Below are 12,189 nucleotides of genomic sequence, written 5' to 3' on the forward strand. Positions count from 1 at the left end.
GGGTATACGGGGAATGTGACAAAATGGACTAGTCAAGGGTGTAAAAACATTAAAGACCATACGAAGAAGTGTCAACTTACCAATTTTCCAGTAACGCTCTGGCCACCTTCATTCAGCCAGAACCCAGGGACCATGGCTGAGAAATAAGGGCCCCAGACTCCTGGTACAAAGATCGGGTTTTTGCTGATCTGGAAAGAAAGGGGCAAAGCATGTGAAAAGATTGTTCCTCAAGGCTAGAAGGAGCCTCATCCTCCTCCCGTGTGATGTTCCTATGACCACGGAATTCAGCTTCTTATGAAACGCCTTTGATGGTGGGGAAGTTAGTCCTGACAAAGGACGGGCCTGGCTCCACCTCTGGAAACCTTTCTGATAAAGTCATTCAGGTGTCAAGGTAGCAAAAGAGATCATTCTGGAAAGAAACTGATGCGACAGTCCCTGGCCAGCTCCCTCTCTGTGGCAGACTGATGGTAATAATGGCCCCCATTTTCTAGCCCTCCCTGCTTCCACCCGCTGTGCAATATGACTTTGCAGCGCCTCTTGTTGAGAGGTGGGATCCCCACCCCTCGAGTCTGGGTCAACCTTGTGACTTGGTTGGGCCAACAGAATGAGGCGGAAGTGACACTGTGCACCGGTTTTCCAGGCCTAGGCCTCGACAACTGTGTGCTTCTGCTCTTCCTTCTCTCCCTCTGCCACAAGAACATGCCCCAACGAGCCTGCTGGATGGATATGCAGCAAGCTGAGTCAGCTCAGTTGTCACACGTGATGTTTCAGATACATGAGAGGGCCCAAACAGGATCAGCAAATCCTTGTAGTCAACCAGCAACTGGTGAGCCCGAATCACCAGAATTACCCAGACAATCGATAGACTTGTGAACAAAAATACATGTCCTTTTGTATACCACTAGGATTTTATGTTTGTTTCTAACCTAGCATTTTAATGGCATGAAATAACTGATAGATCCCCCTCCTTCTACAAACACTTATTAGACACCTAATAGCATACCATTTCTCTCAACTGGGTGCTGAGGACACAGAGATGAATCAGAAAGAGTTCTTGTCTTCAAGAAGCTCCTCATCTCAGGATAGTTAGATAAGTAAATAGTCAAGTAGAAAACAGTGTGATCCATGGGATGGTAAAGACAAAACACAGAATACTGTGGAGGGGCACGGCGGGTGAGGAATGAAATGGTCCAGAGATGGCTTCTGAGAGAATGGGACATAAGCTTAGACTAGTAAGATTTAGCCAGATGAATCAGAACACGCATTCCATGTCAAGGGAACAGCTTGAACAAAGACACGCAGGTGAGAGAGATGCTCTCGTTATTCAAGATATGGCAACGTCTTTTTTTGGTAGCAGACCATGGAAGCCCATTAGGTGTTAGGAAAGGACATCAAGAGATGAACCAGGACAGGCAGGGATGGACCACGTGTTCACTCATCTGGAATGGCACGAGCTTCTCATCCACTCAGCAGGGATGAATGCTGAAGTGATATTATGGTTGTATTAAAAGGTAGGGAGGAAAAAGGAGTTAGGCACACTGGGTCTACTCCTGCATGTTTTGAGGCTGAGCAGAGAATCTATTCATTCATTTATTCTACAAATATTTATTCAGCCCTTACTATGCCAGGCCCTGGGGATATAGAAGTGAACTGAATATAACCATAATTTCTGCCCTCTTAAAGTTTATAGTACAGCACTTCAGCATATGGATAAACCTTCTTTAAATGTCTGAGCTCTAACTGTTCTGGTTTTCTTTTCACTAAATGAGTGATTCCTCAAATCAGCAAGAATTCCACCCTCCAAAGAGGAAGGGGGTGAGGGAAGGCAGGAGACTACACAATATTATCAACTTTAAACTTCGTCAAATAAAGGTAATTTATAAAGGGGTAAATTTAACACCTAAAGGAAAAATAATAATCTCAGGGGGAAAAAAAGGTTTGTTTGCTTGTTTGTTTGTTTTCCTGCAAGAAAAGACAGTTTAGCTTTCATTGACATATTCACTCATTCCTTTATGGGTTCAACAGATGTTTCCTGAGCTCCTACTGTGATCCAGGCACTGAAAGTATATGTAAACAAAAGAGCATAGTCTCCACATTCACGGAGCTGTTCTCTTCAGAGGGAGGCAGACTAGGGTGACCAATGATTCAGGTTTGGCCAGGATTCTCCTAGTTTTAGCACCAGAAGTCCTATGTCCTGGAAAACTCTCAGTACTAGGCAAAAGGGACAACTGGTCACCCTAAGATGGCTATCACACAAATATATAAATACAAACTGTGATAAATAAATGAAAGAATGTCAAAAGGTATTATAAGAGCTCATAAGTGAGGGACCTAATATAGTCTAGGGGTCAGATAAGGCTTTTCTGAAGAAGTGATATTTGAATTAAGATGAAAACATACATAGAAATTATTCAGGTGTGAGTATATGTATATCTGTCTGTATTTGTATATATGTGTGTGTGTGTTTGTGTTGGTATATGATACAGAGAGCGTTCCAGACAGAAGCACACACTAAATGGTCTTCATTTTTGTCAGCCTGTCTTTGCCAATGGAAATTTTATCACATGCCACCTGTAGAAACTACTGCCCTATACTACACGCCCCAGCTGCTTTGGGGCGAATAAGACAGCCCATGCCAAGCACTTGGGATCCAGGGTTTGGACAGGTGGATGGATACCCACCAAAGTCAAGCCATCTCTTTTCATGCCCTGCACCCCTTCTCTTCCAGAACTCTTCCAGCACCATTAGACAGATTAGGTTCAGAGAGGTTGCATGTTGTCCACAGTCACACAGGTAGTAAATGGCCGAGGTGGGACTTGAACTCAGGTAGATACTGGCCTCAAACCCCAGGATATGCTTTTTAAAAAACAAACACACAAACAGAACTTGTATACATAAATTGCTTAGGAGAGCTTTGCATCACCTCCCCCTACCCAAACCCCAAACCCCACGATTTAAAGATGTTCCTGCATCAGCTTTTGCAGAACTCCATTGGCAGACTGGGGCTCTGCTGCTCAGAAATGGCAGGTGAAGGCTCTGCCTGGCTCTGTCCAGAAATTTCTGAGTTGGCTCCTGCTTGTGCTTACTCATTTGGAATGGCACGTGCTTCTCATCAGACGTCATGACTGAAGCAAGGAAACAAGGACACAGAAATGTGTTCCCCAGAGCACCTCCAATCACTCCCAAACTCTGGGAGAAAACAAGTAATAGTTTGTTTTGACAGAGAGAGAGAGTGAGCACATTAATCTATTTATGTGTGCTTTAATCCTTTGCAATAAACATAAATACTTAAAAATATTTTTGTGAAAGCTCTTTCCATGCTGATGGCTATCTTGGCCTGAAGGCTGCTCTGTGATCCAAAAGGAAGGAGCACATTTTACTCCACTAATGACAGGGGTCTGTACAGGACACTGACTTTCCAGCAATAATGTGTTGTTGGCAACAACAACAGCTATGACTGACTGGGTACTTACTAAAGGCCATATTCTAAGCACATTGCAGGAATTAAATCACTTAATCTTCAGAACGACCCTAAAGGGAAGAGTCTATCATTATTCCTATTGTACAGATGTGTAAACTGAGGCAGAGACTTAAATGGCATGCCCTAGGTTATAAATATACAAAGCAGCCAGGCTCTATAGGTTCTGTATTTGTCTCTGCCAAAGTATGTCCCTGATTTTAGGCTACCATTGATTCTTTGAGTCCTTCATTTACTTTTCAAGGGCAGAAAGCAAAGGTTATTAGAGCCAACATAGACTCACTCAGATTGAACCAACCTCCTAGCCTTGATGACAAGTAGGTTAGGGAATCTTCATGAGCAAAAGGCTTTTGATAACTTTTCCCCCGTACACTTGTGAAGAGCAGGAGAAAACAAGGGTTGAGTAAAAGATCTATTTGATTCTATCCTGACTACCATGTTCCAGCCAAGTGACCTTATAAAAGGTAATCTTTCTGAGCCTCAGTTTCCTCAGTTCCAAAATGGGAAGAATGATATAAATGTGGGAGGACTTTTGTGAAAATGAAATAAGCTGTCACATATAAACAGCTTATTATATGTTAAATACCAAGTAAACATTAGTTCTCCTTGAAATGAGGCTTGCATGATGGGACAGTCAGGTGACTGGGATGAATAGCCACATCCAAAAGTAACTGCAACCATTAAGGAGGTCTCTAGATTCATTCTATGTTTTATTTAGTCAATGGTCTTAATAATGAAGTAGAAGATGACAATACAGAAGCAAAGTTTGTATTTTCAGATGGTATAAACTTGGAAGGACTACTTATCATGAGCCATGTGCAAATCAAGATTCAAACTTACTTTAAGAACTAGAACATTAAACAAAATACAGCAAGAAAGTAGTTAACATTTATTTGATCATACAGTTAAAATTCTGCACATAAAAGGTACCGGTAATATTCTCTTCCATAATATCCTTTTTCATGGGTGGTGGTACATGAGTATTCAATTTAGTATTGTTTAAAGTGTATGTAGACCTTTGACACATTCTTTAATTATGTGTGATATGAATAAAGTCATAAAAACCTGCAATAAAATAAAACATTTGGGACTTCCCTGGTGGTCCAGTGATAAAGAATCCGCCTTCCAATGCAGGGGATGCAGGCTCGATCCCTGGTTGGGAAACTAAGATCCCACATGCCGCGGGGCAGCTAAGCCTGTGCGCCACAACTACTGAGCTTGCATGCCTCAACTAGAGAGCCCATGCACCCTGGAGCCCGCGCGCCACAAATAGAGAAGAGAAAACCCGCACGCCACAACTAGAGAGAAGTCCACAGGCTGCAAGGAAGAGCCCACGCGTCACAACGAAAGATCCCGCATGCTGCAATGAAAGATCCTGCATGCCGCAAGGAAGATCCTGCATGCCGCAACTAAGACACGATGCAGCCCAAAATAAATAAATAAATAAAATATTAAAAAAACAAAACATTTGGTTGCACACTATATGCTAGGCACTGAGATCAGCAACAAGGTTATAAAAATAATAAGGCAAAATAACAACAACAACAATAATAATAGAAGAAGAAGAGAGACGAGGAAGGAGGGAGGAGGAGGGAGGGGGAAGAGGGGGGAGGAGCTGGAGGAGAAGAATTAACAATAAGGCATATGGCCCTTTTCCTCAAGGAGCTCCTAGTCAGGCTGGGCAGACAGAAGTGGAAATAAAAAAATTACAACAAAACATGCCAAGTGCTACAGTGAGGTGGGTGACAAGGGTGGTAGAAGCCCAGACTGCCTGGGAAAGGAGTGAGCACTTCACAGAGGTGGCCACATGGGAGCCAGGCCTTGAAGGACGAATAAGTGCTTCTTTAGGTAGAGAGGGAGGGCATCTCAGGCAGCAACGATCAGAGTCATGAAGCTGTGCAAGCATCTTGATTCTCATGAGGGCTTAAAGTTCCACATTTTACTTTATATAAAAGTTCACATGGTTTGAAGGATGGGTATATTTTTGCATCAACATATCCTACTGCTTGTCAAAGATTCAATTTTTAAAATACGGTGGCTGAAAAAAAGTCTCAGTGAAACCACCCTCAAAGTCAGGCAGTAAGAAGAAGAAATTATAATATAGAAATAAGAAGAAGAAGGAGGGCTTCCCTGGTGGCGCAGTGGTTGGGAGTCCGCCTGCCGATGCAGGGGACACGGGTTCGTGCCCTGGTCCGGGAAGATCCCGCGTGCCGCGGAGCAGCTGGGCCCGTGAGCCATGGCCGCTGAGCCTGCGCATCCGGAGCCTGTGCTCCGCAACGGGAGAGGCCACGGCAGTGAGGGGCCTGCGTACCGCAAAAAAAAAAAAAAAAAAAAAAAAGAGAAGAAGGAGAAATAGAAATCAAATTGCTAACAGTTATTGTGGGCTTATTATGTGCCAGACTCTTCTAGGCTCTTTATAAACATTAACACATTTAATACTCATGACAACCCAGTGAGACCCAGTGAGGACCCAATGAGGTCCTATTATTATACATACTCCACAAATGAGGACATCTAAGCTGAAGGAGGTCAAATAGCTAGTAAATACGAGAGGAGTAATTACAAGATACAAGCAGGATCCAAGTTATTATCTACCAATTTATTTTTCTCTCTAGATCTGACTCTCCTTATCTATAAAATAAATGGATTGGACTAGAGATGTTTGAGATCTCTCGTCTTTGAGACTAAGATTCCGGGAAGTTGAGTCATTCTCCCCTAGCTGGCCAATCAGAACTCTCCAGCAAGCTATTTCAACACAGACTCTGCCCTCACACGCCCTGGGGCTCATGGGGTTGCATGGGGTTACCTCTCGGGGCTTCTGTAAGTATCCACTTTGTTCTACTACCTCTCTGACCTGTGGCCAAGATGACTGGGGGGTTTTCTTGAGTGCCAACTTCATGGGTTATATTCAATGGCTACTATCTATAACATCTTACATTAGCTGAGTAAATATTCAGCACATATTTATTGGATACAGACTGAGTTCAAACTACTATTTTAAATATAAAAAGACAGAAAGCCGCATAGCACAGGGAGATCAGATCGGTGCTTTGTGACGGCCTGGAGGGGTGGGTTAGGGAGGGTGGGAGGGAGGGAGGGAGACGGAAGAGGGAAGGGATATGGGAACAGATGTATATGTATAACTGATTCACTTTGTTATAAAACAGAAACTAATACACCATTGTAAAGCAATTATACTCCAATAAAGTTGTAAAAAAAAAAAAAAGAAAGATGGGTGTCGAGAGCCATGTAAATGACATAATCCCTGTCCTCTCGAAGTTTACAATCTAGTAGGTATTGGAGGGCAGGATGGGCTGGGTAGTAACTCAGGTACCAAGGGACTTCTGAGCGTACATTTGCATTCAGACTTAGAATAACCCTGCTAGTACATGGAGTCGAGCACGCACAGCCCGTGTTACAGGTGAAGACCCAGGGATGGGGACAGTAAGCAAACCACCCAGGATCACAAGGATCAGAAATGGTGGAGTTGGGATCAGAAGTCTCTCTCTATGTGCTCCTGCCTCTTTTCATGTCTGTGCCCAAGCTGGATCCATGAGTGGATGCCACTGGCTGACTCTGATCTAAGGCGATGCTGCTGTCAGCTGAGTTTCCCTGTGGTGATAAAACGCAGGCGCCTGCTCGCACCTCTTTCTGGCTAAGGGCAGGGAGCCGCTTCAGAGACGTCCGCTCTGCCTTCCCCCACCCCATCATCCCGAGCTTGGCCTAAGCCTCTGGCAGGGGCAGGAGGCAGGCTCCAGGCGCCAGTGGTCCTGGGCGGGAACAGGAGGTTTTGTTTTGAGTGTCTCCAGCCAGGTTGGGAATGTTCGAGGGTAGCCGCAGGCATGTGTGGGGCTGGTGGGTATTTCCGTGGTGGCTCATCTCTCCCTCCAAATGGACTGTGCTATCGTCTTACTAGAAAAAAACCATTTATACACATTCCAGCCAACTCCCAGCTCACTACACAGTACAAAAAAGAGCACAGAGAATTCTGTTTATGAATGGGGGCTCTTAGCATTCACCTCTATTTTTGTACTTCTCAGATTGAACTGAAGTGAGCTGTTTGCCTCTCCTACCAAACGGTGAGGAACCACATCTTATCTTAAAGGCAGTAAATAAACACGGTTTAGTACAATAATATGAGCATAGACCTTGGAGTCAGGAAAACCTGGTTTTCCATTCTGGTTTGGTTGCATCCTAGCCATGAACCTTTGAATCTCTTTGAGTCTCAGCTTCCTTATCTATACATGGAGATAATCTCACCTACTAGAGTTTTGTGTCGGTCTTAAATGGTATAAAGTATATAATGATCCTAGGACATAACATGCTCTCAAGAAACGTGAAACACAGATGGTTTAATTCTATTCCTTTTTGGGATAGTGGAAAGATGTGAGTCCAAAGACCAGACCGAGGTCGGGTCCAGACCCTACCCCATATCAGCTCTGTCTCTCTGGTGGGCTCTTCTTTCTCTTCCCTCCTGGATTGTTCTTACTTACCACAACTCTCGGGGTCAGCTCACACACTCCCAGGTGTATTAGGACAATTTTTAGGCTGTTGAGTTTCAAATGTTTATCCCAAACTCCGAACGTGCTCCTGAGTTCCATACAAGACATCTGACCTGAACGTCTAATCGACATGTCCACAATAGACCTTGTCACCCTTCCTCCCGGGGCTCCTCTTGTTCGGGGGGTCCCTGCCTCAGTGGACGGAACCCTATTTACCCATCCAGCAGGATATCGGTCTTCACTTCTTGATCTCACTCATCTGCTCTACTGTAGGTCGCAGGGACTATCAACTCTATTTTTCAAACACAAGCCTTTGCATTTCTCCCCACTGTCATTACATTAGTCAGTCCCATACCTTTCCTTGCTTGGGTTATTGCAACAGCAGTTAAACTGGTTTCCCTGCCCCAAATATTGTCCTTCTCCCTGCATCGCCACAAGCCCCACTCAGAGACTCTAACTTCCATACCTGCACCCCAATGATCCTTCTAATCCACAAACCTAATTATATCACTTCCCTTACTTACATCCTTTAGATGCTCCCCATGGCATATGAGACCTTTCTGACCTGGCTTTGATCTGTTTGGCCTAATCATACATGTGACCATTTCCCCCACCCTTTGCCCCATCATTTTTTACTGCAGCAAGCCCATCAAGACCCAGAAATTCCCCAAGAGAGAAACTGCCCTAGAAATTCCCCCCAATTCCCCTTTTCTTTCTCATCTCTGAGTCTTCATCAATTCTCCTCTCTCTGTCTGAAAGGCAGCGCCTCTCACTTTCCCCTGACTAACTCTTACACGTCCTTTTATAAGACTCCGCTCCATATTACCTGCCCTGGGAAGCCTTCTCTAAACTCTGACTTCTCCGCCATTGCTGGGTTGAGTGTGCCTCCCTGCATCTTCCCTTAGCTTCCATATTGCAGGCTGTCCTAACACGTTACATGTGTGAATGTATATACCTAGATCTATAAATACATACATAATAGGTATTTGATATGCAATATGTACATAGTATGCTCTGTAAGTGAAATCATCACACAAATGTAGAGCATGGCTAAAATTATTATTAACGTAACAATCTCACTGGCGTTAAGAACAATAGAATATAACATATGTCCAATCACCTGTAAGTGACCCATGGTTAATAAAGCTCAGGCCTGCCAAATTTTCCTCTCCTTTATTTGGAGGTTTTGGAAAGGTTCAGAGTCCTCCAGTAAAGAGTTTGCCTTTCCTAGAAACCAACTCCTTTATTTCAGTTTGAGCAAAACAAGAACACATGAAACCTGTTCACAGATATCCCCTGGGGCTTAGCAGCCTAAGCGGGCAGGGAGGGCACTGAGCAGGTGTATCACCCAACCAAATGGTTCCCAAATTTGGGATGGAGGGAGGCTGCCAGATACTGCCTGCAATGTCCTGAATTATTTGCAAAGGGTTTTGGACTCCTTAAGCCTCGCTCTTCATCATGCTGAAACCCACATGTGATCACAACAGAAATGTCATTCATATGCTTCTCATCCACTTATACTTAACGCAACTGAAGTTGATTGCAAGAGAGACTAAACAGCCAAGGAAACTTTGGGGTCTTCCTAGAGTTCCCCCCAGTTTCCTTTCCCCTGCAGACCAGAAGCCACACTTGGCCTTCCCTGTACAAATGCCTGACTGGCACCAGGGAGCTTGGACTGCCTTCAGCTTTGGAAGCTCTGAGAGCTGTATGACCCCAAAGATGTAAAATCATATCTTGCATCTTTTTCACAGCCCAAACAATCTGTGGTGGGTAAACGATGACTGGTTTCTTCTGTAACGGGGGAGGGGGCCGTGGGGCGTAGGGGAGGGAGCTAAAGAGGAGGAGGGGTGCTCTGCACAGTATTTATTCATCAGACGGATTCTTAGCTCTGTTGTTCTGATGTCACATAGCAAATTGGACCCTCAGAATCAGAACCATATTTTCTATTTCTGTCACACCCTCCACGAGTGAGCACAGTACTATTTTTTTTTTTTTGCGGTACGCGGGCCTCTCACTGTTGTGGCCTCTCCCGTTGCGGAGCACAGGCTCCGGACGCACAGGCTCAGCAGCCATGGCTCACGGGCCCAGCCGCTCCGCGGCATGTGGGATCTTCCCGGACTGGGGCACGAACCTGCATCCCCTGCATCGGCAGGCAGACTCTCAACCACTGCACCACCAGGGAAGCCCGCACAGTACTATTAAGCAGTTCTCAAACATGGCTCAACCAAGGCTCTTTTTATTCTAAATGGGCTGTTAGGAAAAGCAGTTCACTCTTACAGAATTTAGGGTTCCTTTAAAAAGACGCCTGGGAGTCGTTTCTCAGCCGAGGCTGATCAGCGGGTTCAGAGGAGGATGACACAGCCTTTTCCCTTGTAACAGGCCCTTGGCACCTATGACACAGCACTTCTGTCAGACATGCTCTGACTTTAACTGCTAAGTTGTGGACACTTCTCTCTCAGCCCTGCTCCTGATCAGTTTCTGCATTTCCCTTATTAAGACTGTTTGCTTTAATACCCGTGTCTGGCCTCAGATATCATCTCATAAATCTGACCAGGGACTTTGATTTTCTGGTTTAACTCTCAACGTTCTGTCTTAACTTGCTGTGTGACCTTGGCCCTTGGGGTGTTCATCTGAAAAATGGGGCACATAGGACCTCTTTTTACAGATTTGTAAAGATTAAATGTGCCACAGTCTATTATAGGCATTGGTGCAGTGCCTGGTACATTCAGTGACTCAGGGAAATGAAGCCCGTATTAATATCATCACCTCCATACTGGCCAAAGTGTACTTCTTATTTATGGATTGGCATACACGTGGGTGTTTAATTTTAAAAAGTACGATCTGACACGCTCTTGACTAGAATTCTAAAGCAGGGTACAGAGGTTGTACTGGCTCTAGAGAAGAGAGAGCAAGATAAGAATCAAACTATCACTCAGATGGGTTCAGTTCTATTGGCAAGATCTATCACTGGGATTAAATACAACTGAGGGGCTTCCCTGGTGGTGCAGTGGTTGAGAGTCCGCCTGCCAATGCAGGGGATGTGGGTTCGTGCCCTGGTCTGGGAGGATCCCACGTGCCGCGGAGTGGCTGGGCCCGTGAGCCATGGCTGCTGAGCCTGCGTGTCCGGAGCCTGTGCTCCGCAGCGGGAGAGGCCACAACAGTGAGAGGCCCGCATACGACACACACACACACAAAAATACAACTGAGGCTTTACCCTGTTAACAGCATACTATATAAAGGCAAAGAGAGCCTTGGCTGATTTATACTGGGGCCTCTTTTGATAAAAGACTTCCTGTGCACATGCATCAGTCGTTGCCTTTTGGAAGTGCTCCCTGAAGACCCCACTCCTGCTAATTAGGGAATGCTCAGGGGAATTTGGGCCAAGTCCATACAAGTCTAGACCTGAAGAATCCTTTTTGTATTTTTTAAAATTAATTAATTAATTTGGTTGCGCTGGGTCTTAGTTGCGGCAGGTGGGCTCCTTAGTTGTGGCATGTGAACTCTTAGTTGCAGCATGCACATGGGATCTAGTTCCACAACCAGGGATTGAACCCTGGCCCCCTGCATTGGGAGGGTGGAGTCTTAACCACTGTGCCATCAGGGAAGTCCCTAGACCTGAAGAATCCTTATCTGCAGAACTCTCTCTCCATTTTTGGCCTCACAGAAGATGAGAAGGCCAGTCTGGATGGGTGAAGAGAACTAAAAACTATCCATACGGGGCTTCCCTGGTGGCGCAGTGGTTGAGAGTCCACCTGCTGATGCAGGGGACACGGGTTTGTGCCCCAGTCCGGGAAGATCCCACGTGCCGCGGAGCGGCTGGACCCGTGAGCCGTGGCCGCTGAGCCTGCGCGTCCGGAGCCTGTGCTCCGCAACGGGAGGGGCCACAACTGTGAGAGGCCCGCGTACCGCAAAAAAAAAAAAAAAAACTATCCACAGTTACATGGATAGCTCCCTCAATTAATGACTGCAAAAGTATTATAAACTGAGAAGTGTTTATGCAATACATAGGGTAAAGGGGTTTTACCCCGTACATTTTCTCTGTAACAAAGGAGACCGATGAGAACATTAAAATACAGTGATGGTTGGATGGAGAAGGCCAGGAGAAGGGAGATAGGGAGAGAAGTTGTGAAACCCAACCTGCTCTGGCTACCTACTGTGTTACCAGGGACAGCACACAGGTGGCACATGCAACAGCATGTCCACGGCAGA

At 45.3% G+C, this 12,189-nt stretch overlaps 1 protein-coding gene across 9 annotated transcripts in view; it reads right to left on the reverse strand.

Moving 5' to 3' along the window:
- Positions 1 to 12,189, reverse strand: part of FGGY (FGGY carbohydrate kinase domain containing) — a 426,675-nt gene that overhangs the window by 143,239 nt on the left and 271,247 nt on the right. For all 9 annotated transcript variants that reach the window (XR_014015075.1, XM_081224383.1, XM_081224384.1 and 6 more), the window contains one exon: positions 81 to 188. Coding sequence is in view for 8 of the 9 variants with exons in the window: in XM_081224383.1 (XP_081080509.1) it covers positions 81 to 188 (108 nt within the window). In the remaining variant the exon portion in view is untranslated. The remainder of the gene's footprint in view (positions 1 to 80; positions 189 to 12,189) is intronic.

This window comes from Mesoplodon bidens, assembly GCF_964165515.1.
Source record: "Mesoplodon bidens genome assembly, chromosome: 2".
NCBI lineage: Eukaryota > Metazoa > Chordata > Mammalia > Artiodactyla > Ziphiidae > Mesoplodon > Mesoplodon bidens.